This window comes from Coniosporium apollinis (assembly GCF_000281105.1).
Source record: "Coniosporium apollinis CBS 100218 chromosome Unknown supercont1.3, whole genome shotgun sequence".
In the NCBI taxonomy this organism is placed as follows: Eukaryota; Fungi; Ascomycota; class Dothideomycetes; genus Coniosporium; species Coniosporium apollinis.
In genome coordinates this window covers 399,526-423,435 of record NW_006913265.1, presented here as the reverse complement: position 1 = coordinate 423,435, position 23,910 = coordinate 399,526, and the positions used below count along the sequence as shown (strand labels likewise).

The window sequence follows — 23,910 nt, the reverse complement described above, 5'->3', positions numbered from 1 at the left end:
AAGACGTGGATTTTGGATAGGTGACCTTTGCGGCCTAGCGCATCTTGGCGCAAGCGCTGCCAAATGACTTCCGCTCGAGTGACATCTGCCCGGCCGCAGCCAACAACACAATCTCGCCGCTTCATCCACCGCTTCTTACTACTCTCCCACCTCCTCTTGCTTGTCGCATCCGCAGTACGCCCCCTCGCAGTAGAATCGCTTCCACAGATACCGCCAGCAAGATGAATCCAGAGTAGTACGTAACTTGGACCCCCTCCGCCCCCATCAGCAGCGCGCTTGATACAGGCTCACTGCGCCTCTGCCCCAAGGGCTGCTGATTATTGCTAACACCTCGCTTTGTAGAGTCTCACCGGCGAGCGTGCAACAAGACGTTGTCCAGCCCTACTTGTGCCTGCGGCCGCCCTTCGGTGCAGAAGCTGACTCTCACCCTTTCCTAGATACGACTATCTTTTCAAGCTCCTACTCATTGGAGACTCCGGCGTCGGAAAGTCATGTTTGCTGCTGCGGTTTGCGGACGACACCTACACAGAAAGCTACATCTCGACTATCGGCGTTGACTTCGTACGTTCGCCGTTCACAGCCCGCCACGCGGAACTTTAGCAGCTGACAGGATTCTAGAAAATCCGGACAATTGAGCTTGATGGCAAGACCGTGAAGCTCCAAATTGTGAGTTCTCTTCGGCCAACCTTCCAGTGTACGGTGCTGATGGGTGTGTTTAGTGGGATACTGCGGGCCAAGAGCGCTTCCGAACCATCACCTCCTCCTACTATCGGGGTGCACATGGCATCTGCGTTGTCTATGATGTCACTGATATGGATTCTTTCAACAACGTAAAGCAGTGGCTTCAAGAGATCGACCGATATGCCACTGAAGGTGTGAATAAGCTACTCGTCGGCAACAAGTCAGACATGGCAGACAAGAAGGTCGTGGAGTACACAGTGGCGAAGGTAAGACACTCAAACAGACAGTTCACTATATGCCGGACGATGCTGATGGCTTTTGGCGTAGGAATTCGCGGACAGCCTTGGCATTCCCTTCCTCGAGACTTCCGCCAAGAACGCTTCAAACGTCGAACAAGCCTTCTTGACAATGGCACGACAGATCAAGGAGCGCATGGGCACTACAACAGTCAACAACAAGCCCACCGTTCCTATCGGGCAAGGACAGGGCGTCCAATCAGGTTCTGCCGGTGGCTGCTGTTAAGACTCTTGTGGAGGCACAGGACGGTCTGATTTGGAGTGCGGGAGTTGGCCAATGTTTTGTTCGGATCCCTTCTTTCTGACAGACACTGTTTGCATGGTAGATGGCCGTTACAAATTCCCCACCGTCTAATGGCAGAGGTTGTGCGCAGTGCTACTCACAGTGGGTTGCGGAGCGTGCGGCAGTCTGAGCAGAATCCTGGTTCTCCTGGAAGCGGTTTCGTGTCTGTTCTCATTTTCATAGGATTTAGTCCCGGGTCATCTGTGCGCTCGGCGTTACGGGATTTTATAGTACTACTCTATGTTATATCTCTGCAATCTCCACCCTGAGATCCTCGATGCTGCGATTGTACGCTGGTCCTGATTCCTGGCTTTGAAGATGGACAGAATATAGGTAATTGCGCTGGTTCTATGTCAGACAAATCAGCCTTGGGCTCATCTTTCCAAGTCGTATATACAGCTTTCGAACCTCACATTCAAGATTAAATATCCCGTCTACGTCCTCGGCGTAGAGAAAAACTTGGCAAGGGATTGTTCTCGCGATTTGCTGCGATTCTCTCGCTTGAGTAGTGAGCGGCGTAGTTACCAAAACAGGCAGACGCGCTTCCCGACGCGTCAACCTCGACCGGTCATCACGACTTACACCCCTTCCAGAAATCACATGACTATACACTCGTACCACTTGTATCGAGATGTGCATCTGATAAGGGCAATATCGAACAAGAATGCCAGATCCCACCGGTCGATCTGAGAATGAGTTCTCATTTGAACCGAAACACGAGGAGGACAGTATCCATGTCGCTGGCTGGCAAAACGAACGACCCGCCGAGTTTGTCCTGAGAATCCATCTAGATGAGCGCGAGCAGATACGAAGGTCGATATCAGGGTCTTTTCCTCGTACGCCTATCTCAGGTCTTGGAATCCTAGAGTCTCTGCCTCTCGAGGTGTTCTTTCAAATCTGCCTCTGAATGGATACTGCCTCTCTGTCAATCTGCGCGCACGAGAAGTGATTCGGGCACTTCGGCAATACCGAGCTATCACTGATCATGCTCTGGGTGCTCTTTGCGCGATTCTCAAGACAGGTCTAGCGCTGTGGGTTACGCGCTCGATCTGTTTGCTACACTCTGCACGCCAAACTGCTCCTTTTGTGGTAATGTTGGCGGCTTTATCTGCCTGCTTTCCTGCACGCGTTGTTGCTAAAAGTGTCTGCAAGACAAGAATGAGTTTGCCGTAGTGTATCTCTCAAGAGCGAAAAAGGCCGCGCTGTCCGCATCTATGCGCAGATCAATCCGGGTCATGTACACAATAAGCGGGAAATATGGAGAGGTTGGGATGAAGATCACCATCAAGAGACGGAGATACCTTGTGGCCGAGCAACACGTAACTGAGGCATTCGAGCGCACGCGAATCGGAGGAAACAAGCAACAGCTCAACATTAAAGCACTCTTATCAGGTGAGGAGTACATCGACCTTCGATATATGGCTGCCATGGTCTTGCCATATCTAGACCTGTCGAGAGTCAAAGTCCGGAATGGTATCTATTGTCACGGCTGCGAGACCTGGTGTGGAAGGCGGATTGATATGACTCATTTTGCAAACAATGTTCGTTTGTATTTACGAGAGGGGTTTTTGGAACATTTCCGATGGCGTCCACGAGTACAGAAACTTTGGACGGACAGTAATAAAGGTACGCTCTGCTCGAAGCGGCTTGAAAATGTAGTTGTTGAATGAAGGGGATGTTATTATGTTACCAGTTCAGGCTCGGCTTCGCCAACGACCCGAAGTCCCGCTGTATGTTCAGATAATCCTATGTTGCCAACCATTCCATCCAAGCAGTCTGCCTCAAGATCCCCATATCTGAGAAGCACTATGAACCGGGAACCTGCCTCACTTCCGATTCCCGTTCTGCTTCTCGTTATGCCCTTCATTTTGGGCCCCCTTCTGAACTCCATCTTTGTGTCTGGCCTGATTCTCAACAAGAGTCATGTACTACAGTGGAGTGCCTGCCTTCACCGAATGCCCCATGCAGTAGTGGTTGACACCTTTGGCCGCTTCTTTGGTGAGTGGGTGGGTGGCATCTGACGTTGGTACCAAGACGTTCCTCACACTGAACGAATTCCGCTTCTTTCTTGCAGCCACAGGTGTACTGGATGTACTTTTGCACGCACATCGTGACGAAAGTGTCTAGATGAATCGGTTAGAGACTGCTGCCAAGTCTCCGACGTCTTCTGACCTACCAAGCCTTTCGCGCTTTGGTATGTTTTGAGCTTTGGAAGCCCCCCGAGGGTGAAAGCGTGGAAAACTCAGACACGAGGTTCGACAACGAGTAGGTGGCCTCTCGGTGTCCATAGTCAGTCTCGGACACTCGCTCGCAGCGATGATGGTTCTGACTTACTATTTGCGCTGTATGTGCACAGAAAAGACTATTGATAGAATCGCTTTGGCACCGAGCAGTTCGTCAGGAGTTTCTGAAACCGTTCTCGTAGATGGGAACGAGGTTGTCGATGATGGTTTGTAAGCAGTGGGCTTCGCTGTTCAGGACTGTGTTTGTTCCAGCTTCTCATGCATGATTTAACATGTCAGGCGTTTCACGCCCCTACCCATTGCCCGCCTGGTATCTCACCTAGCACTTCACCACTACCAAGTCATGGCTCACCTTTTAACACCATCCATCCTGCTCGGGTTTCTATCGCCTCTAGGATACTACGAAGACTGGATCACTAGGCACATCTCCGGGACACACAGGGCAGCAAACAGAGTCATCCCTTCGCGTTTTAGAAAACATGTGGAGAATGAATCTGGCAATCCAATTTTGTACTTCACCTGAAACTTCAGAGGGTGAAACAGCTCAACGTGGCAGCCTTCAAGTGCATTTGCTACAAGCGGAACCTTTCGTAATCGGCCCTTACCGTGCTTGCCGAAGAGCGCTCGGTTTGATTGTGAGATCCTCACATCGAGCAGGATACCAGAACATGCCAGCACTTCGAAGGCTTTGAACTCTTGCGGCGGCTTCTGGTTACAACCAGGAGCAAGGGCGCGAGGCTGGGACTGATTATTTCGAAAAGTGCGTAGCTCTCCTCGTGCGGCTCCAGAGGCGGGGCGTGGTGCACAGTGACCCTTGTCGCTATAAGTGATATTGATCGATTTCGTGCCGAGCCAGCCGGACGGCGATGAGTAGCTATGCGTCCGAAGAGCTGAGAGTCTAACGGACCAGTTGACGGATAACCCCAGGCGGGTCGGGCTTTAGATAATTGGAAAGACCCTATATCACCCGAGCAGGAGCTTACTACGAACCTGAAAGACTTGAGGAATGGAAATGCATACGCATCAAGACAGCCATTGGGGGTATGCGTCATCTTTCAGGCTCACGCTTAAGATACATTGCTCGATGCCTAATACTAATAGTGCGCGTATATCTGCCTCTTCCGCAGATGCACGGGCGTCTCCCCTTCCGGCGTCCCAGGAATAACCTTTTCCAGTTTCTGCAACTCCAATCAGCGATCACTTTGAGAAACGACGTTAAAGGCAACGTACCAGATTCTCAAAAACGCACTTGTTCAGCTGCCTCTCCGCTCCTCGACACTGCCACAGCTGCTGGTTGTTGTTGTCGAGACACTCCCAATGCCGCCGGAACTCCTGCAGGCAGTGCTTGTTTATATCGTCGAGTCTGCCGTTGCTAGCGGTTAGCATGTTGTGCTCCGTGAGATCACGGTGACGCCCTCAGATTGACTGCTCCCGTCCTCGCTCTCGCTCAAATCAGAAAGGCGCGGGGGATCCGTACACGCTCGCCGCACATCTGGTAACCTTCCTCCCCTCCTTCATGCACTCCATTTCCCCCTTGCCATTGGCCTCCGTCTTGCACACCATATAGTCGTCATTGTACGGCTTGCATCGTGCGCCAATGAAGTAGGAAGCGCTGAGTAGCGGCGCCGAGCTGGCTCCGATCTCTGTAACTTTGGGAATGTTGTCGGGCAGAGGGGTGGTGTCTATGAGCACCTGTTGGTTAAACCTATGTGAGATTAGCAAGAGTCTGGGAACTCAAACGTTCGGGTTGCTCACCTTGGCTGTCGCGCGGCCATTGTGGGCGTGAATCTCTTGAGTTAGCAGGCCGCAAGCAAGCAGTGAGGTCGGCGGTCGAGCTCGAGCTTCGGGTTGGTCGAGCCGCGGGTGTCTTGGCGCTTTTGGATTTGAGACGACGGTCCAGACAAAAACAACACGAGAAGCGTCGACCAGCAGCGAGATCGACCAACCTCGCGCTGCATCCGCAACCATGATATTAACCTAGCAGAAGCTCCTGCGGGCGAGACATTTCCAGTCGCTACGGCGCGGAAAATCCACCTCCTTCACCTTCTGTCCTGACGCGCCTTGTCTGCAAAGCATCAACATCCGCGAAACCAGCACACGCCGCGTCGATATCATCCAGAGCGCAATTAGTTGCAAACTTGGCCAGCAAACACCAGAGCCATGTTCGCGTCACTGAACACAGGGAACACTCAGGCTCAGCCCAGCTCTTTCGGCGCCTCTACCACCACCTCTCAACCCCAGCAGGGCACGTCGCTCTTTGGATCTCTAGGGGCCACGCAGCCGCAGCAGCAGAATTCAGGACACTTTGGCGGCTCGGCACAACCGTCGCAAGGCACTGGGCTGTTTGGATCTTCTGCGCAGCCGCAGCAGCAGCAAACGAGCACCCTGTTCGGCGCGTCGCAGCAGCCGCAACAGCAGGGCACTAGCCTCTTCGGAGGTTTGCAGAGCCAGCGACCTGGCACCTCTTCCGTTTTCGGGGCGTATCAGCAACAGCCGCAGGGGCAGTCAGTGTATGGGAGGTCGACGCAGCAATGGCAGCCGGGCATGAGCACACGTCGGTACCCCTCGGTCATCAGCCGTATCATCGGCCTCATAACGTATTCGCTGACCCCATTTTGATAGGCGAGAAGTCAATACCAGAGCAAATGGAAATCATCTACAACAAATGGAACCCCGAATCCCCGGCCTGCGCTCTAACGACCTACTTCTACAACTCCGTCCGGCCCGAAGATGTCCCCTACTACGGCCCCAGCTCCGGCGAAGACGAGAAGAAGTGGGAAGAAGCGCTGGCCAAGAAGCCGACGCCCAACTCAATACCGGTCCAAGCCCGCGGCTTCACAGGCATCTCCCACCGCCTCATCGTCCAGATTCACGCCGTCAACGCGCTGCAGTCGCGGCTGCATGAGATCAACAACAGCCTCACGGCCATGATGCAGAGACACGACCTCGAAATCTCGGTGAGAGCGCAGGATGCGAGAAGGAGGCACGTGGCGCTAAGTCAACGGTGCTTGAGTCTGGCGACCAAGGTGCAGGTACTGAGGAATAGGGGTTATGCGATGGATAGCGCGGAGGAGGAGCTCAAGAAGAAGCTTGTACAGCTGGAGAGAAGGGCATTTGATCCGGTGCTGAATGGGCGGCAAGAGGAGATCTGGGCCAGGATGTCGGCGGTCAGGGCGAGGGCGAAGTTGCTGCAGGAGGAGTCGGAGAGGCTTGGGAAAAACTTAGCGAACGGGGCCGAAGAGCCTATCGATGATGAGACGATGAAGAGGGTCAAGCAGGTGAGTTAACCCGTCTCGTTTGGTAGGCTTTTATACTGATATCCGGCAGATTCTGAATAACTACGACGCGCAGCTCTCGCACCTGAACAAGGAGCTGGAGCAGATACGGTCTGAATTTGCTGACTGGGAAACTACCACTGCAGTTCCAGCGAAAGGTGTCAACGGTGTTACATAGGGGTACAGCAAGCATTTGAGAGTCTTCTGGAGGGTATCCGTATGAAGAGTTTAGGCGTACTCGTCTAGGCGGATAGAGCAGATTTACTACATGATAAAGCGGGTCGCATTGCGTTTCGACGCTTTGCCATATATTCTTTTATGATTGTCGCTGCTCGGCTCCCATTATGCACTCGAGACCACCTCCCCCATATGATACAATGTAAACCATGCCGCTTATGCTACAAGTTCCCAGTCGATCCCAGACATCATCCCCAAAAACGCCTTCATATTCGAACGGACGCGCACAGTGGACGATTCTACACTAGGTTCTTGATGTAGCTGATGATATGAGGAGCTACAGTTGTCAGCTACGAGGTCGCTCCGGAGTGCAATCCCGGCTTACATAGGTAAAGGAGGATGCATGTAGCAGCGGCGCGCTGAAGACCTGCGCTTGCTTCGGCTTCTTGAGCCTTGAAGCTGTCAGCATAAGTATCGTAACATGGGCATTCCCACGTTGTCTCGCGAATATTCTCTCCGCAGAAAGGCGATTTCGGGAGGGCGAGAGGACGGATCTTGTATGCAAGCGGCGCAATAGTAAAGGCGTACCTGTAGCTCGGCTTTGCTTGGTGCTGGTGGTGCTACAGTGGCAAGTCAGCTCAACCAGCTCACGACTTGGAATCGGGGGGGCATTACGTCCTCCGAACATGGCGAAATACTTGTATCAAGCACTTTTTGTTTGGTGGAGGTTGATGTCGACGATGACCGCGAACTTTCTCCCCGATGCGCTTGCATGAAGCTTAGTTGTCGGGCTTTCTTCGGGTCACATCCGACGTCACGTGTGTTCTTGAGCTTCAACGGCGACTCTTCCAAAGAACCACAACCCTTCACGACCGCCGCTTCGAATCGCTCGCGCCTAGCATCGCACTTACTCGAGCGAACAAGATCTCACGGAACCCCATCCTCCACCCCGAATTTTCCCTCGCTCAGCCATATCATCAATATCAGTCCCAGAATGGAGGACCTCCCAGTCCCAGACACCACACCCCCTCGCTCCCCACTCCCCGAAGCTGGCAACGACCCCGACGACCCCCTTCGTCCAGAAACCGATGAAGAGAACTCCACTCCCAACCCGCCTCTCGCCGCGCCGACCATGGATATGGAAGCCACCGAAGACCAAGTCGAGCAGGACGGCTTATCCGACAACGAGTCCGTGCTCTCCGAAGTCGACGAAGCGCAGTTCGAGGACTTCGACCCCGCGAACATTGCTATCGAGGATCGGCCGGCTATCGCGGTCGATGACTCAAATGTAGGGCTCATCGGGGTGCACAAGCGGAAGCGGACGGAGGAGGGGGAGGGCGGGAAGAAGAAGAGGAAGGAGGCGAGGAGGGAAAAGCCGAAGAAGAACAAGAAGAGGAGGGAGGATGACGATGACGCGTTCAGTGGTGGGGAGGAGATCGAGGGGAAGAGGGTCAGGAAGAGGAAGGAGGGCGGCGAGAAGAAGGAGAGGGCGAAGGCGAGGAGGGCATCGCCGATTGAGGACGACGAGAGCTTGACCCCGGAAGAGCGTATGTTTGATGATGGCGACTTTGGTTGTTCGAGGAGCCTGGGCACTGACGAAAGCTATCACCAGGCCGAAAACGGGCGCTTGATAGGGCTATGGACGAAGCACTTCGGAATCCAAACAAGCGGAGGCGCAAGGCGGACGGTATTGTGAGTTCTCTCCGCAGCCATTCATTTCCTTGACGGCCGTAGCTAACCAACCAACGCTACAGGATCTCGACGGAATGCAAGACGCTGAGATCGAGGAAATGCGCGTCCGCATGACCGAAGCAGCCAAAGCCGACAACAACGCGCGCAAAGAAGGCAAAATCGTCGTGCAAAAGCTCAAGCTTCTCCCAGAAGTCGTCAGCCTCCTAAACCGCAACAACATCGCCAACAACCTCGTAGATCCCGAGACCAATCTCCTCGAAGCCGTCCGCTTCTTCCTGGAGCCGCTCGAGGATGGCAGCATGCCGGCCTACAACATCCAGCGCGAGCTCTTCGCCGCGCTGGGTAGGCTGCCCATCACCAAGGAAACCCTCAGCTCCAGCGGAGTTGGCAGAGTTGTCCTCTTCTACACCAAGAGCCCCCGCGTCGAGCCGGCCATCAAGCGGCAAGCGGACAAGCTGCTCGCGGACTGGAGCCGGCCGATCCTCAAGCGCACGGACGATTGGCGCAAGCGTGAAGTTGCTGAGGCGGACTACGATCCCACGTAAGCTCCACCTCATATCCTCCTTCAGTTCTCGAAGATGGATTTGCTGACCTAAGAAACAGGCGCCTCCCATTGCGCCAAGCTCAATCTCAGTCCAGCCAAGCGCTCGCTGCTGCAGCGGCCCGCGAGCGCGCGCTTGCCAAACCCAATCTGGCTAATCGTGCCAGAGTCGAAACGCCTACGCAGACCTACACGATCGCACCGAGGAGTAATGTGCCGGCCAATGCGCAGCCTGTGGGGCGGTCGGGAGCTGATGATCAGTTGAGGCGGATGAGGGCGAGGATGGCCCGGGGAAGGCGGTGATTGAGTTTATGGCTTTGGGAAGCTGGATTTTGTTTCGCTGACCTGGCACAGCAGAACGAAGTGAACTGGGTCGGCTTTGAGTCGTTTTGGGTCGTGCGTGGTCGTTGAGACGGAAGTTGGTCGGCAGGCATTGGAGGCGTTTCGCTATAGTGGCCTAATCTGCATTCTTTCGGAGTACGGCACGGAGCATTGCGAGACAAGATGAAGCGTATTTTTCGAGACTTGAGAAGCTTGCATAACTGAGCAAGGAGTGTTGCTGACCATAGTAGGAGATGGTATCACGTATAAGCAGCCCCGCGGCGAAAGACCAAGTACAAAATATTCACAATCCCCACAAGCGCGTCCAACCCCCCTTTAATACTCACTCACCAGCACCTTCTTCAACGCACTACTCTCACTCTCATACGCCTCCACCTTGGTCTGACTCGCCTCCACCTTCCCCAACAACCACTTGATCCTCGGCGCTAGCTCTGTCGGCTGCTTCGGCAGTTCGGCCAGGTTCCTCAGCTCCGTCTCGTACTTCTCAATCGAGACATTCTCCACCTTGATGCTCTCATTGAGCAGCGCCAGATCCAGCCGGCTCCTTAGCACGCGGTCCTCATGCAGCAGCCTGAATGCCGGCAGATACACCGGCTTGCCCGGGCGGATGGAGTGCGGTCGCCCGTTCACCGAGACAACAGAAATGAGTTCCGCTTGCTCAAGCGCCTGTAGAACCTTCTCGCCGTTGGATTTGTATGTGTCAGCGAGCAGGATCTCGTTGTAGCGCAGCGTCTCCTTCGCCGCGAGCGTCCGGATCAGATGCCAGGCCTGCTCGGGGCTCCATCTCCGTTCCTCGTCGCTGCCCTGGATGTACATCTTCAGAATCTCGGACGCGGACTGCCGCACTATCTCCCGCACGGCCTTGGACGGCGTCTCGCCGGACTTGAGGCGGTTGGCTAGGAATGCGACGTCGGTGAGGCGGCCGCCAAGGAGGGGGAGCACGTCGTCGAGCTCGTGCAGGTCTTTGCGGCGCTGTGAGGGCATGAGGTGTTTCTCTGAAGGGTCGACGGGGAGGTCATCGTTGTCGGCGTCGAGGTGCGTAATGACGAAGCGCTTGGCGGTTTCGAGGGAGCAGTCGCTGAGGGAGATTTCGCGGAAGACGCGGTTGGGGAGCGCTTTGCTGAGGGATTTGGAGTAGGAGACGTCGTTTGTGAGAATTATCACGTGCGCGACGTTTGCGGTTATGAGACCCGCGGACCTAGGTTTCACGTTGGTATGGGGAATTGAATAAGGTTGCAGGCAGGCTTACCATTCAGCTAGCTTGTCGTAGACAACGCTCCCTTCTTGGCTCTTGTGCAAGAAGTTGTCTATGACGACTGTGGGCAGGCGCTCGGGGTGTGCCTCAAGCCATTCGTCGTCTCCTAAGTGGGCATCTTTGTCGTCCTTCTTGCGGCCATCCAGCGCTATCTGCTTGAGCGCTGTAGCTGTGTTGTTCCAAATCTTGGTCAACTGCGAGTCCAGCGTCTCCGAGAAGCCGGTCTTGACGCCAGTCGCGCCTTGGGCAGCCATATCGATCATGCCACTGATGCTGTTCATCCAGGAGAAGACCGGCTTGTAGCCCACTTGTGCCGCCGCTGCGGATATGGTCGCGCTGTCACCGCGGGCTTCCTGGATGGGTTTACAATCGATGATGACCTTGTACCTCTTGTGCTTCAGAGACTGATCGACCACCAAGTCCCTCTTGCCCGAGCCGCGAGGTCCTTGCACAATGATGAAGGTGTTCACAGATTCCAGTAACCAAGTCTGAATCTGCTCGATAAGATCTTTACGGTCGTCCCAGACAGCTTCCATACCGGCATCGTCGTCGTCTTTGTGGCGCATTTTTACCAAGATGTCAGTGGCTTGGGCCTTGAACCACTTGTAAATCCTATTGTCCGTCAAGTGGAACTGGCGGGTAATATGCGCCTTGATGAAGAAGGTTCGGACAGGGTCGAAGATGGCTACGGTGATCGAGGTAATGAGGACTGCCAGCGCAGGAATGACGATTCTGGGGTGATTGAAGAACCAATCCCGAATCCAATGAGGCTTCGCTTTCCGCTCGTACGTAAGGCGGAAGATTGTGCCTGCCTTGCCACCTCCCTCCTCTTCTAGCACTTTGAAGCCGTGCATGCAGTTCTTCGCCATGATTGCACGACGGGCATCGGCGAAGTCGAGATACGCGAATCTGGGTACGATTTTCGAGTCTGCAGGCTGTGCTATGATGTCCGCTAGCTTGCCATAAGGCCTGAAGAAGCTATACAATTGCTCCTGCGACAGCTCTGCCGCTTGTTCGCCTGGACCTGACGGCATGAATTCCACTTTCACCCTGGAGCTCGGCAGCCGATAAAGGTCTTCTACCCATGGTCGGCCGCGCACCAGGGCTGCACGGATCCGCTGGAAAGGGTTCCACCATGGTCTGATCTGCTTCTCCTTGAGGTACGCTTTCAATGCCGCTTCGACTTCGCTGGGGGAAGCGCTCGCGTCGTGGCTGAACTTTACGAAGGCACCGCCTTCTTTGAGCCTTGGGAGGACCTCTTTGATCTGTAGCGTTGGCTGACCACTCATGGCCTTCTGCATCAGCTTTACAGGGTCGGCCGCAGCTATCGTGGGGTTGTCATTGATGCGCTTCAGGAACTCTGGGGCTATCCTATCCGTGTGGAACGGTAGCCGGAGAAGCCACTGGAGTCGCAGCGGGAGGACACCTAGAGCATACATTAACGGATAGGCTCAAGAAGCTCATAGTCATAACATACTGCCAAAGAAAAGGATGCCCTCGTTCGGCCCTGAGGAAATGTGACCAGAGTCATCTTCGCCGGCCTCCAAGGAAGCATACCGTACGCTCGGCGATGCTAGAGGAGCGCGGCAAGTAGGACGCGGCCTGAACCATAAGAATGTCAATAGGTTGTCTCATTCCCAGACCGTCTCCATACTCACGCTGGAATTAGCGGAGTTCGGCGTCTGATGGCCGTAAACAGCTGTCTTCGCGGGATGCTGCCTCGAGAGGCCCCCTGCATCCGGCCAAAGCTCTGCAGAGCGAACATCTCGTAAACTGCGTAGCTAAGATCAAGCCATTCTGATAGTGCTATGGACCGAAAGCTATACGCTTGTCGCCAAAACCTGGAAGTTTGATATCTTGGCAGCGCGCCGACACGAAATCACGAGTCGCGCGAACTGCCACTCCAGCCGAACCGCCCGCCGTACAAAATCTCGCAGCCCTACGTCAGGGTCAAAGTTCAAAGCCGCAAGCTGGCCTGATGCGACCAAACAACCACAATGTCCTCAAGGTGTGTGTCGCCTCCCAAGATATGCGCACAACGCTTACTGACAATGTCCTTCAGATTCCCCTCCTCCACTCACCCCCGCGACGCCCGCTCCTCCCTCTTCAGCGCCTACGACTCCCGCAACCGCTCCCAATCCCCCGCCGCCGGTCCCTCCACCAGTCGGCCAGCTTCGGGCGGCTACGGCTACGCACCTTACAACGGCGGCGCCAGCAGCAGTAGTCCCGCATTCGGTGCGTACCCAGGCGGCGGCGGACCGAATCATGGGGGGACGTATCGAGCAGCCACGCCAAATTCGAGGGGCCAGTACAGCGATGCCGTCCTCTCAGAGCTGGAGAATCAGAACGAGGAGCAGTTGGAGGGGATGAGTGCGAAGGTCAAGATGTTGAAGAATGTGAGTGGTACCTTCATTTTGGACAGTGTAGGAGACAAGAAGGGGGCTGACGCTGGGCGCAGCTCACAGTAGCGATAGGGGGCGAGATACGCGACTCAACGGCGCTGGCGGAGAAGATGAATGATTCTTTTGACAACACGAGAGTTCGGCTACGGGGTACCATGAATCGGATGCTGCGGATGGCCGAGCGGACGGGAGTCGGCTGGAAGGTCTGGCTCGGCTTCTTCGCGGCGGTCATCGTACTTTTTTGGTATGTGTGGTTGTTCTAGATTTCGCGAGACAAGGCTCAGAGTAGCCCTCTGGCTGCGATCTGGAATGAGGGGAAGCTCTCAAATGCCCTGGGCTTGCCCACGCAGGGCCTATCGGCTTGTTTTGTTTTCGGTGCATTCTGCAACCATCCTGCATAGCAAGGCGTTTCGGGCATTGATTTGGCATGGATCATACAATTGGGAAAGAGCTTGGGAGCTCGTGTAGTCTACAAGAGCAATCGCCTAATGTTGGGTATCATATGCTTGGAGGTAGCGCCGCGCTTACCAATGTCTGAAAACGCAATCCTGAGCTCTAGTCCTGGTGATCAATGTCCACGCCGTTGCGGCGGTCTGGTGTTGAGCATCCTCTGGCGTGAGTCATCCCCAAGAGTCCGTCCCCTTGAAGCGAACGGACTGCTCCCCAGGAAGGATGAGCTGCCAGCGCCGAGCTCAGAGCTGTCGAAGGAGCCCGCATCAGGCCTCAGTCCTCTCCCACGCGACCTCAACGGCGGCGTATCCTGATGCTGGACCCTCAACGGCGTCACCCTCCTCGATCCCGCCGGCGGCATCATCTGTACTTGCGCGTGACGCGGCGCCGACATCATCTCCTCCTCGCTGCTCTCCTCCTCCAACTCGGTATCCGTATGCTGATAGCTGCCCGCCTCTGGGACACTATCATCCAGATCCCTCTCGCCGAACCCCAGCTCCCTCTCTTCCTGCAAGATGCCACTCATCTCCGCCTCCTCCATCTCCAACATCTCGTTGATCTCTTCGGGGGCCATGACTTCGCTCCCCTCAATGAAGCTCTCCTCGTTGAAACTCGCGCCTTCATGATCCCCCTCCGTATCTTCGTCTTCGTCATCCTCTTCCTCTTCCTCCCCATCGTCTGCCTCCGGGACGTCAGCATCCAAATCTCTCTCCCCCACCTCCTCCTCCCCCTCCTCATCACCCCCCTCAGCGACCCTCCTCCTCTCCTCCTCCTCCCGCTCCGCCTCCGCCAGCTCCATCATTGCCATCTCCCGCCTCGCCTGCGCCTCCTGCTCCTCGCGCTCCGCCGCCTCGTCCATGGTCGCCTGGTACGTCTTGTTGATGCCTGGCGGGCGCAACCAGCCGGCGCCGAAGCGGCGGACGTTTTGCTTGCGCTGCTGGACTAGCTTTTCGTCGGCTGCGAGGAGGGCGAGGGGGGTGCGCGGATTGGACTGGCTCGTTTGCGGGCGGCGGGCGGGATGTTGGTGTGGGTTGGAGGTGAGGTTGTCATCGTTGTCGGTGTCGAGGGAGGAGAAGGCGAGGGCGGAGGGGTAGCCTATTATGTGGTCCTGGGCGGGACGTTAGTGGGGGAGATGGAGGTTAAGAGGAAATGGGCGCCGACGTACATCGCGGGGGATGATGGGCGGTAAGCTGAGCATCATCATTGCGAGAAGCTGTGTTCCTGGAGCTGTTGTGTGCTGTGTTGTTGAGATGTCGCGGTGACAGACGAAGTCCTAGCTCGAAGATGGGCGCTGCCGTGACAGCAGAGCCGCAGCCGCAGACTTCAAGCGCGATTGACGCGCAGAACCGAGCTTGGGACGAATCACATCTCTGCCGCTAGACGCGGGAGGAGCCGGCCGCCTGCTGGCCGCCTGCTGGCGCGAGTGTAGAACTCGTTCATTGCGCGAAATACATGTGGATCGACTCTACCGTTCGTTCGCAGCTGGGACTAAACTTGCCGTCCTTTATTTAGGCTCTATCATCTCTTCCTCAGAACGAAGACACTGCTGGCGGATAAGAGGCCAGTGTCTGCGTTGCGGCGTGGACTATGCTAAGACTCACGATGCGGCGGTATCGATAAGTTGATTATCGCATCTTGACGTTTACGGCAATGACGACGGCGATGAGGGTGGAGTAAACAGAACCACCTCGGTGGCAACTGCCCTCGCTTCTCGCCACCAAAGTCTGCCATATATCAATTTTGAATCAATTCCTGCATGCGACTTACCTGGAGCACTGGTATTGTCCAGTTCGCGCGGCGCCCACCAAGATATCACCTGTGTCGCGAGACTTACCTCTCTGCTTTCCGGACAGCTAGGCGCGCTACACACATAGCTCGCCCGTTTTGCTCCTACGCTAGCCTACATACGCAGCTCTCTAAGATGGCGAGCGCAACCGAGTTGAACCTGAGCAACAGGCTCAATGAGAGCAGGAGTCCGTATGTGAGTACGCCGGCCGTACTACTAAAGAAGTAGGAAGAGACCACAAGCTAAGACGGCTATAACAGGTCCGAGGACATATGAACAATCCGGTAGCATGGCAGATGTGGACACCAGAAGCTCTTGCGCTGGCGAAGAAGCACAACCGACTTCTGTTTGTCAGCATTGGCTATGCAGCCTGCCACTGTATGTTTCCACCAGCTCAGCGATAGCCTAGAATGGCTTCTAACAGAGAGCCCAGGGTGCCACGTCATGGAGCGAGAGTCCTTCGAGAACCAAGAGATCGCCAGAATCCTGAACGAGTCCTTCATACCTATCAAGATCGACCGTGAGGAACGGCCGGACGTCGACCGCATATACATGAACTACGTCCAAGCAACAACAGGGTCGGGAGGCTGGCCGCTGAATGTTTTCCTCACCCCTGACCTGAAACCTATATTCGGGGGAACATACTGGCCAGGCCCTTCGTCGGCAACAGGGCACCGCGGCCACATCGGATTTCTAGGAATACTGCAAAAGATTCGGGATCTCTGGCGAGATAAGCCGGAAGTTTGCTTAGAATCCGGGAACGCGATCACAGAACAACTGCGTGAATTCGCCAACGAAGGCACTATCAGCAAAGACAATGCGGACCACGAAGGCGACGGCCTAGATCTGGAGCTCCTCGAAGAATCGTATCAGCACTTTGAACGAAAGTACGATAGAATGTACGCCGGCTTTGGTGGCGCGCCCAAGTTTCCGACGCCTGTCAACCTCTCCTTTCTTATCCGCCTTAGCCAATACCCAAGCGCGGTCCAAGACGTAGTGGGAGCACAAGAGTGTGACAACGCGCAGAAGATGGTCCTCGCGACTCTCAATGCCATGACCCGCGGCGGAATCCACGACCAGATCGGCAACGGCTTCGCCCGCTACTCCGTAACCCGCGACTGGAGTCTCCCCCACTTCGAGAAGATGCTCTACGACCAGGGCCAGCTCCTCCAAGTCTACCTTGACGCCTACCTCATCACCAAAGATCCCGTGATGCTCGAAACTGTCCATGACATCGCGACCTACCTCACCACGCCACCCATGCACAGCCCAACCGGCGGCTTCTTCTCCGCCGAGGACGCAGACTCCTACTACCGGCCGCAAGACACCGAGAAGCGCGAAGGCGCCTTCTATGTCTGGACGCTCAAGGAGTTCCAGTCCATTCTCGGCGAGCAGGATGCTGAGATCTGCGCGCGGTACTGGGACGTGCGTGACAGCGGGAATGTGAGCCCTGAACACGATGCACACGACGAGCTTACCAATCAGAACGTGCTGTGCATCAGACGGACTCCGGAGCAACTGGCAAAGGTATACGGCATGTCTCGCGAAGACATCCTCCAAATCATCGCCAAGAGCAGGCAGAAACTCCTCGAGCACCGGAACCGAGAACGCCCTCGACCAGCGCTGGACGACAAGATCGTCGTGGGCTGGAACGGCCTCGCCGTCGGCGCACTCGCGCGCACCAGCGCAGCCCTCGCAGCCTCTGACCCAGAGAAGTCCCACACTTACCTCGCCGCCGCCGAGAAAGCGGTACACTTCATCAAGTCGGAGCTCTTCGACGAGAGCACCTCCACGATGAAGCGCGTGTACCGCGAAGGCCCCGGTGACGCACCAGCCTTCGCAGACGATTACGCCTTCCTGATCTCCGGCCTCATCGACCTCTACGAGGCGACCTTCGACGACCAGTACCTCCGGTTCGCGGACACGCTGCAGCAGGCCCAGATCGCGCAATTCTGGGACGATGTGGGGGGCGGGTTTTTCTCGACAGCGCCGGACCAGCCGGATTTAATTTTGCGCCTGAAGGATGGCATGGACAATGCCGAGCCGGGCACTAACGGTGTCAGCGCAAACAATCTGTGGCGGCTGGGGAGTTTGCTCGAGGATGAAACCTATACGGAGCGGGCGAGGAGGACGTGCGGGGCGTTTGAGGCGGAGGTTGGGCAGCATCCGTTTTTGTTCTCGAGTATGATGACGAGTATAGTTGCGGATGTGCTGGGCATGAAGAGCGTGGTTGTTTGTGGGGAGGGCGAGGAGGTCGAGGAGGCGGTGAGGAGGATTAGGGAGAGTGCAGGGACTACGAGAACGGTGGCGAGACTGGGGGGTGGGAGTAAGTCGGAGTGGCTGAGGGAGAGGAATGAGCTTTTCAGGAGCCTGGATCCGGGGAAGCCGAGGGTGCAGGTTTGTGAGGGAGGGGTATGTAAGGAGGAGTTGAAGGTTGGAGACGTGGAAAAAGCGTTGAGCCGGTTTAGTTGACCGGTGATGACATGACCATCTTTTTGCTCATCCATGGCTGTAATGAAGCTGTAGATACATTAAACGACTAGGGCTTATCGGCTTCTGTAGAAGGAGGCATGCCACGATAGCAACCTTTGCATAATTCTCAAAACGGAGTTTTTTGTACGTGCCATCAGCAAGCAACCTACTCGTAGTGCAACAACATCCAAGGTATTCCATACATATGCGAGCTTCATCTAAAGCCCGCTCTCGCCGGTACGACCGCTGGAGCGCTATCCGATGACGATACAAGGTCGGATCTCAACGGGTATAGAACGAGGCCCGATCTACTACTATATACCATTCTTTTCACCATTACCAAGCACATAGGGCCATAGATTAAAGAGAAGTGGGCATCAAGCTCTTCTACTCTCGATTAGCCGGTTTGCATGGCGAAATGCCCCCTCACGAGCGGCATCAAAGCGGCGGTGTTAGGCACCAGCGGGTTTGTTGTGCTGAGGAGTTCACCTCGACGGCGGCAACATTGAAGTGACTGATAACTTTCTACTTGTTCGATGTCTCTAGGAATATCAGCTGCTTGTTGATTGCGGCAGCCCGACGAAGTTAGCACTGTAAGCCTCCATTGATTTTACGAAGGCTCTGAACGCTGGAGAGCTCAATACCTGGCCTTACCACATTTGCTGATACTTGGATAATCTCATCTAGGTGCAAGAACGCCGAGTAGATTGCTCCAAGGTCTTCTCTGCTGAGAATGTCTCGAGAGAAAATGATCCAAGACATATGGACAGCGGTCCAACGAGTAATGAGATTCGATTGATCTCGTTGCTTCCAGGAAAGAGATCCGACGCCATAAAGTGCAGGATTATGCCTGCAAACCTCGACGACAATCCAAACTACGAGGCGCTCTCCTACGCTTAGGGCAGCGACAGACTCGAGTTGCGCACAATCATGCTAAATGAACTCCCGTTTCCAGCGACGCCAAATCTCTGGGATGCGCTCCACCATCTGCCATCTGAAGTGGTGGGCAAGGTTCTTTGGATCGATGCACTTTGTATCAATCAACTGGACCATCATGAGAAAGGTCACCAGATTCAGAAAATGCGACATATATATCAAGCTGCCTCGCAGGTTCTGTGATTAGGAGAGGTCGCTGAAGACAGTAATATAGCCATGGATCTCGTTACTGATATTGAAAATATCAATCGCAACAACATTCAGCCTGATATAGCGGACGTGAAGGAAAGGAGAGCCTGGGACAGCCTCTTTCATCTCTGTCGACGTCCTTGGTGGACTAGGTCTTGGATCATGGTAGAAGACTGAGGACGGGTTATTATCGCTTTGGTCGTACCGGCTATAATGGCAGCCGCTTTAGGACATCTGGTGATCCGCGTCTGGACAACCAAGCTAGATATAATCGCGAATGCATCTTCTGTGTATCTCACCTATCATGCCGATTTAATGCTATCTCTCCTCATTATCCGCCTGTATAATATATATCGCGTCGGCCTATATAGTGAGCGCGCTGTCCGAATCACGAAGATGTCGCAATACAGCCTTAAGATTAGTCGTAACTTGAGTCTCATGGCCGTCAACGAAGATGGACTTGGTCATACTAGGATCCCCCCATACATATGACAGGGTCTCGTAGGTCGGGTTGTCTTCTAGTGAAACCACGCGGATCGAACATCGAATGTGGTCTTCCCATCTGCCTGAGCAAAGGGACAGTAGGCGAATGTCGTGACCTGTAGTACTAAGCCGACTCCGTTCGAATGGTTCCTCATGTTCAACATGATGACCCGCCTCCTCATCTGTGCTTGATGGAACGGGTTCTGAAGCGAGGCGCAATAATCGTGCCGGGTCGGTGCCCCGTAGAAGGCGCCTTGGAGACTCCATAGTAGACCGGTGAGCTGAAACTCGGGCGGGCCGTTTGGCAAGCGGGTTGCCGAAAGTGCGGAACTACTTGCGGAACAGAACGGCTAAAAACCGAGGACGTTTGCTTTGTGAGAACAGGAGATGTCTCAGTTTCACACGCGGAGAACATCACCATATTAACTCAAGGCTGACGAAGAGGCTGAGGGTTGTACAACGAGGTTGAATGGGAGCCAAGCTGCACGGCGTTGTCATCAGGTGGAGAAGAGAACACCAATATCAACTCCTACAATCCACGTTCTTCTAATTTACTGAATCTTGCGTGGTTAGTAGGCCACGATATCCAGATTGATGGAAATGAGAGAGAGTTCTAAACTGCTAAAGTATCCCTAGTATTCGTAGAGGAGAGATACAAACTCTCTGTCAAATTTCGTGCAGGTCCAATCAGCTGCAATATTGACCTCAGGTTGACCCTTCAATTTGTCCACCTTGTCGCCCATTCTTCACTCCAAAGAAACTGCAGCATCTTAAGAGACATTCCAACACCTCTGCTGAATCATTTGAGATTGCTACTGTCCAAGCCCAGACAAATTCCAAAAAAAAAACGCGACGGAGTTGGAGTTGGAGCAGCGTCAAATAGGATGGCTGCATATGCGTATCAGCTGCTAAATTGCTGTGCCGCAGAAGGCAGAAGGGCCACCGAAGCCCGCAGCACGCAGCTTGCATGGTCGAGTTGGCTTCCATGGATGCAAGGCCAAGATAAATGCATCCACATCGCCTTCTTTCCTCTGGGGGCCATTCTTTTCCCGTCAGCGACCTCTGAGTCCAGGGAGGTCTAATCTGCGGCGGAATACCTACATTGGAGTACAAGGAACCAAGATGGGCGACAAACCGCGTGAGGAGCTCATGTGTTCTATGCGCGAGTATGTTCGATTTCACTCTTGTTTCTGTCCGTGTTCTGCCTGCTCCTACCCCTCCTGCCCATCTGCGCTGGCCTATTACGGGGAAAGCATACTTTGATTTCTATGATCCACCGGGGAACTGCATCGCCTCGCTCCTAAAACCGTCGCACCGCGCTGACTCTGTAACCAGGCTCTTCACTGATGACACATACTCCGACCTTACCATAACATGCGGTCGCGACCAACACCGTGTGCATAAAGCCATTGTCTGTCCACGCTCCAAGTTCTTTGCTGCAGCCTGCAATGGAGTGTTTAAGGTTCGTAGACAAGAAATGAGTTGTGCAACTTCGGTTATTCAAACGTTTAGAAAGGACCGGGCTGATCTGATATCAATAATACAACAGGAAGCGCGCACGGCAAAGATTCCGCTCCCACACGACGACGCTCAGGCTGTGAGGCTGATGGTGCATTATCTCTATCACCTCGACTATCCGCATGTTTCCTTGTATAGCGAGGACGATGACCGTGGCGATGGAACCGCGGAGGAGGTCGAAGCGGGAACAGCGAATGTTGACGCTGGTGATGAATACAACCAAGAGGAGGCTGCACCGGCTCAAGAGGCACCACCATCGGAGGAGGTTCTTCAGGTAGAAGAAGCACTATCTGAAGCAGCAGAGCCGCCTTCTCCTCCCCCTCCCCAGCTTGAGCCCCAGCGGATTGATGTTATTTACGCACCATGGGACTCTTCTGGCTCTACGAAGAAGATGAAAAAGCGCAAGAAAAAGTCCTCCTTCTGGTATGAAGGACCTAGGGCTGAACCTGAACGCATGCTCCTTCAGGAGAGCGATGAAGGACCATCGCGGGCAGCCTATGCGCAGAGAGCCTGGAACGATCCGCCACAGGCCACAGAGGACGCACCAGAAGAACCGGTACCAGCAGACTTAGATGCGACCCAACCACTGATTCAATCTCCTAACCTCATCATCCACGCCAAAGTCTATGCCTTGGCCGAAAAATACAACATCACGGCGCTCAAAGCACTCGCGCTCGAGAAGTTTGCGGTCGAGGCTGGGACATTTTGGAACAGCACCGAGTTCTCACAGGCGGCGTACGAGGCATATACTTCAACAATCGAGAGTGATAGGGGATTGAGAGATGTGGTGGTAGGAACACTGTATCAGCATCCGGAGATGTTGAGCAAGAAGGATGTTCAGGACGTTGTGAGAGACCTCAACCTCGCGTATGATTTACTCATGTATGTACGCGAGAAAAGGCGCTGGTAAGCTGCGTGAAGGGGACTGGGATGAAGATGGGTCTGTCGAGAGCTAGTTGTAGCGAACTGTGATTGTAACCATGATCCACGAATCCATGGAATTGGACTCGAATTGCCCGGTTTCAGCGCCATAGTCTCAACTTCTACCTATCTTGTACATTTACCTACTTATCCACCCCGATGGCTGAAGGGATAGTAACATTCAAGCAGATTGTCTCCGTAATTACACACCTTTCCACCAATCCGTCCGCATGATTTCGAAACTTCGATCAGGCGGTAGTAGTGCTGCTGTCACCGACCAGCATATCATATAGATGCTTCTCCATAATCCGCGCCTATCGCCCCTCGTCTTAAGAGCTGGCTGTATATCTCTGAGATACAGATAGTGTCACTTTCTTCCTCTCACCGGACTTTGAACAAGCCTCCCTCTTTACTGCCCACCGTCGCCTCACAATACGTATCATCAGTAAGATCACTTCGACCCCAGCAGCTTAGCCGGCCCATTCTCCTTCCCCGTCTGCGCCCTATCCTACTCCACCAATCTTACGCCCAGCACCCACTTGCACACTTCCAGCGCATTGTACTTCGCCTTCTCCTCACTATGATCCCTAATAACCTCCTCATCCATCTCCCAAGTGATACCCATGATTTCCGCACTCCCCGTCTTCTTCTCCTCTTCACTGTCGCCCCTAATCTTAATCTCAAGCTCAACAATCTTCTTTCCCGTCCAGCTGCGATGCATATGAATCAAAACGCGTCCCTCTGCATCCGGACCCTCGGCATAGACGAACCACTTGTCCTCCATCGCCGATGGACAGAACCCGTTCAGCAGTGTGCCGAGCTGGTCGGCTGGGATGGGAACATGCCATGCGGCATGCTCCGGCTTCTTAAAGGGCTCTCTTTTCCACGCGGAGGCTGTTACGCGTGTTGGAGACGGATGGCCTGGTCGGCCGAAGAGGGACCAGTGCTCGATTGCCTTGACGCCTGGGGGAGTGATAGTCTTGCTGGCTGGAGGAGCTTGGCTTGGGGTTTCGATTTGGTGTTGAGTAGGTTTCTCTGCCATCTTCTGAACACGTTCCGATCTGAGGTCAATGTGGTGGTTGTAAGTGGGTTGGTGCAAAACACAAGCTGTTTGCCGGATTCACGAGGCAAGAGGTCCTGCTTTAATCTTTCGTGAAGCGAATACGAGACGGCTTGAGTGGGCTGTGGAAGCTGTGCTGGAGCCTGGCCATGCGTGAAGCTACTCACGGTTGCGTTCTTTATAATTAGCATTTCCTACCGTCTACCTATTGTTCTGCGGCATAGAGTTCTGCCACCTATAATCTGCTGGAAGTCCATAACTGACTCCTGAGAAGTCCGATATTGTCGCGAGCTGCTTCGGAAATTCATTCTCATGACAGCGGTTAGGATTGCCGCAAGGCGCTGCGAAATCAGAGTACGGATGGAATTAGTGTGACTAAGCAAGGCCACAAGGCTTGTATCGTGCTGCGCAGCTCTCTCGAATCCTACATATAGTCGTCTAGTAACCTTCTATCGATTGTCCGCGCAACCTTGCAATTGTGCTATCTTGTGACTTTTCCAAGGAGCGAAACTGTCAAGGCTGTAGGGTCTATAAGTGTATGGCATGCTGCTGCTATACATCAGCCAGAAAGGAAGCAAGCGGAGCCTCATGCAGCTAAGATGTCCTTCAAGATTCAGAACACCGCCGTGGTACTATTTTACTACTTGCGTTGGCTTTGTTGGAGATAGGACCAAACCGTTCATTGTATCCCGAGAACGAACAACGCGCGTTCACGATCCACAAGGAGGATTTCGACCAAAGGATGTACCTCAACGTCCGTTCTGAAGAGAAAAGGGGCTGCTTCGCGGATTCAATCTTTCTCAAGCGAGTAAGGAGCTTGAGAACAGGGTGAACGTCCGGGTTGGCGAACGAGGCCTTCGTACGTCGCAGGAACACCGTGGCTCATGCATCAGCGATACAAGCTATCG

General features: G+C 54.4%; 11 protein-coding genes across 11 annotated transcripts; 6 read left to right on the top strand and 5 right to left on the bottom strand.

The window, feature by feature from the left end:
• Positions 1-221: 221 nt before the first annotated feature.
• On the top strand, positions 222-1,203 carry W97_00846 (GTP-binding protein ypt1; the record flags this gene model as incomplete). The annotated part of the gene is made up of 5 exons (XM_007778758.1): positions 222-232; positions 438-561; positions 619-666; positions 720-947; positions 1,009-1,203. The coding sequence occupies 5 exons, from the start codon at positions 222-224 to the stop codon at positions 1,201-1,203; spliced, it is 606 nt and encodes a 201-aa protein (XP_007776948.1).
• A 3,394-nt stretch (positions 1,204-4,597) lies between these two features.
• On the bottom strand, positions 4,598-5,278 carry W97_00845 (NADH-ubiquinone oxidoreductase 20.8 kDa subunit; the record flags this gene model as incomplete). The annotated part of the gene is made up of 4 exons (XM_007778757.1): positions 4,598-4,681; positions 4,734-4,866; positions 4,981-5,208; positions 5,259-5,278. 4 exons carry the CDS (start codon positions 5,276-5,278, stop codon positions 4,598-4,600), a joined length of 465 nt encoding a protein of 154 aa, XP_007776947.1.
• A 385-nt stretch (positions 5,279-5,663) lies between these two features.
• Positions 5,664-6,956, top strand: W97_00844 (uncharacterized protein; the record flags this gene model as incomplete). The annotated part of the gene is made up of 3 exons (XM_007778756.1): positions 5,664-6,057; positions 6,126-6,781; positions 6,831-6,956. 3 exons carry the CDS (start codon positions 5,664-5,666, stop codon positions 6,954-6,956), a joined length of 1,176 nt encoding a protein of 391 aa, XP_007776946.1.
• A 298-nt stretch (positions 6,957-7,254) lies between these two features.
• Positions 7,255-7,643, bottom strand: W97_00843 (uncharacterized protein; the record flags this gene model as incomplete). The annotated part of the gene is made up of 4 exons (XM_007778755.1): positions 7,255-7,292; positions 7,341-7,407; positions 7,544-7,575; positions 7,631-7,643. The coding sequence occupies 4 exons, from the start codon at positions 7,641-7,643 to the stop codon at positions 7,255-7,257; spliced, it is 150 nt and encodes a 49-aa protein (XP_007776945.1).
• A 306-nt stretch (positions 7,644-7,949) lies between these two features.
• Positions 7,950-9,192, top strand: W97_00842 (uncharacterized protein; the record flags this gene model as incomplete). Its single annotated transcript, XM_007778754.1, has 3 exons — positions 7,950-8,502; positions 8,568-8,647; positions 8,710-9,192. 3 exons carry the CDS (start codon positions 7,950-7,952, stop codon positions 9,190-9,192), a joined length of 1,116 nt encoding a protein of 371 aa, XP_007776944.1.
• A 653-nt stretch (positions 9,193-9,845) lies between these two features.
• W97_00841 (uncharacterized protein) lies at positions 9,846-12,550 on the bottom strand (the record flags this gene model as incomplete). Its single annotated transcript, XM_007778753.1, has 4 exons — positions 9,846-10,728; positions 10,780-12,211; positions 12,263-12,387; positions 12,444-12,550. 4 exons carry the CDS (start codon positions 12,548-12,550, stop codon positions 9,846-9,848), a joined length of 2,547 nt encoding a protein of 848 aa, XP_007776943.1.
• A 232-nt stretch (positions 12,551-12,782) lies between these two features.
• On the top strand, positions 12,783-13,450 carry W97_00840 (uncharacterized protein; the record flags this gene model as incomplete). Its single annotated transcript, XM_007778752.1, has 3 exons — positions 12,783-12,793; positions 12,848-13,181; positions 13,244-13,450. 3 exons carry the CDS (start codon positions 12,783-12,785, stop codon positions 13,448-13,450), a joined length of 552 nt encoding a protein of 183 aa, XP_007776942.1.
• A 305-nt stretch (positions 13,451-13,755) lies between these two features.
• W97_00839 (uncharacterized protein) lies at positions 13,756-14,841 on the bottom strand (the record flags this gene model as incomplete). Its single annotated transcript, XM_007778751.1, has 2 exons — positions 13,756-14,745; positions 14,803-14,841. The coding sequence occupies 2 exons, from the start codon at positions 14,839-14,841 to the stop codon at positions 13,756-13,758; spliced, it is 1,029 nt and encodes a 342-aa protein (XP_007776941.1).
• A 717-nt stretch (positions 14,842-15,558) lies between these two features.
• On the top strand, positions 15,559-17,895 carry W97_00838 (uncharacterized protein; the record flags this gene model as incomplete). The annotated part of the gene is made up of 3 exons (XM_007778750.1): positions 15,559-15,618; positions 15,684-15,801; positions 15,857-17,895. 3 exons carry the CDS (start codon positions 15,559-15,561, stop codon positions 17,893-17,895), a joined length of 2,217 nt encoding a protein of 738 aa, XP_007776940.1.
• Positions 17,896-20,625: 2,730 nt separating this feature from the next.
• Positions 20,626-21,931, top strand: W97_00837 (uncharacterized protein; the record flags this gene model as incomplete). Its single annotated transcript, XM_007778749.1, has 3 exons — positions 20,626-20,669; positions 20,839-20,965; positions 21,053-21,931. The coding sequence occupies 3 exons, from the start codon at positions 20,626-20,628 to the stop codon at positions 21,929-21,931; spliced, it is 1,050 nt and encodes a 349-aa protein (XP_007776939.1).
• A 519-nt stretch (positions 21,932-22,450) lies between these two features.
• W97_00836 (uncharacterized protein) lies at positions 22,451-22,984 on the bottom strand (the record flags this gene model as incomplete). The annotated part of the gene is made up of 1 exon (XM_007778748.1): positions 22,451-22,984. One exon carries the CDS (start codon positions 22,982-22,984, stop codon positions 22,451-22,453), a length of 534 nt encoding a protein of 177 aa, XP_007776938.1.
• Positions 22,985-23,910: the final 926 nt, after the last annotated feature.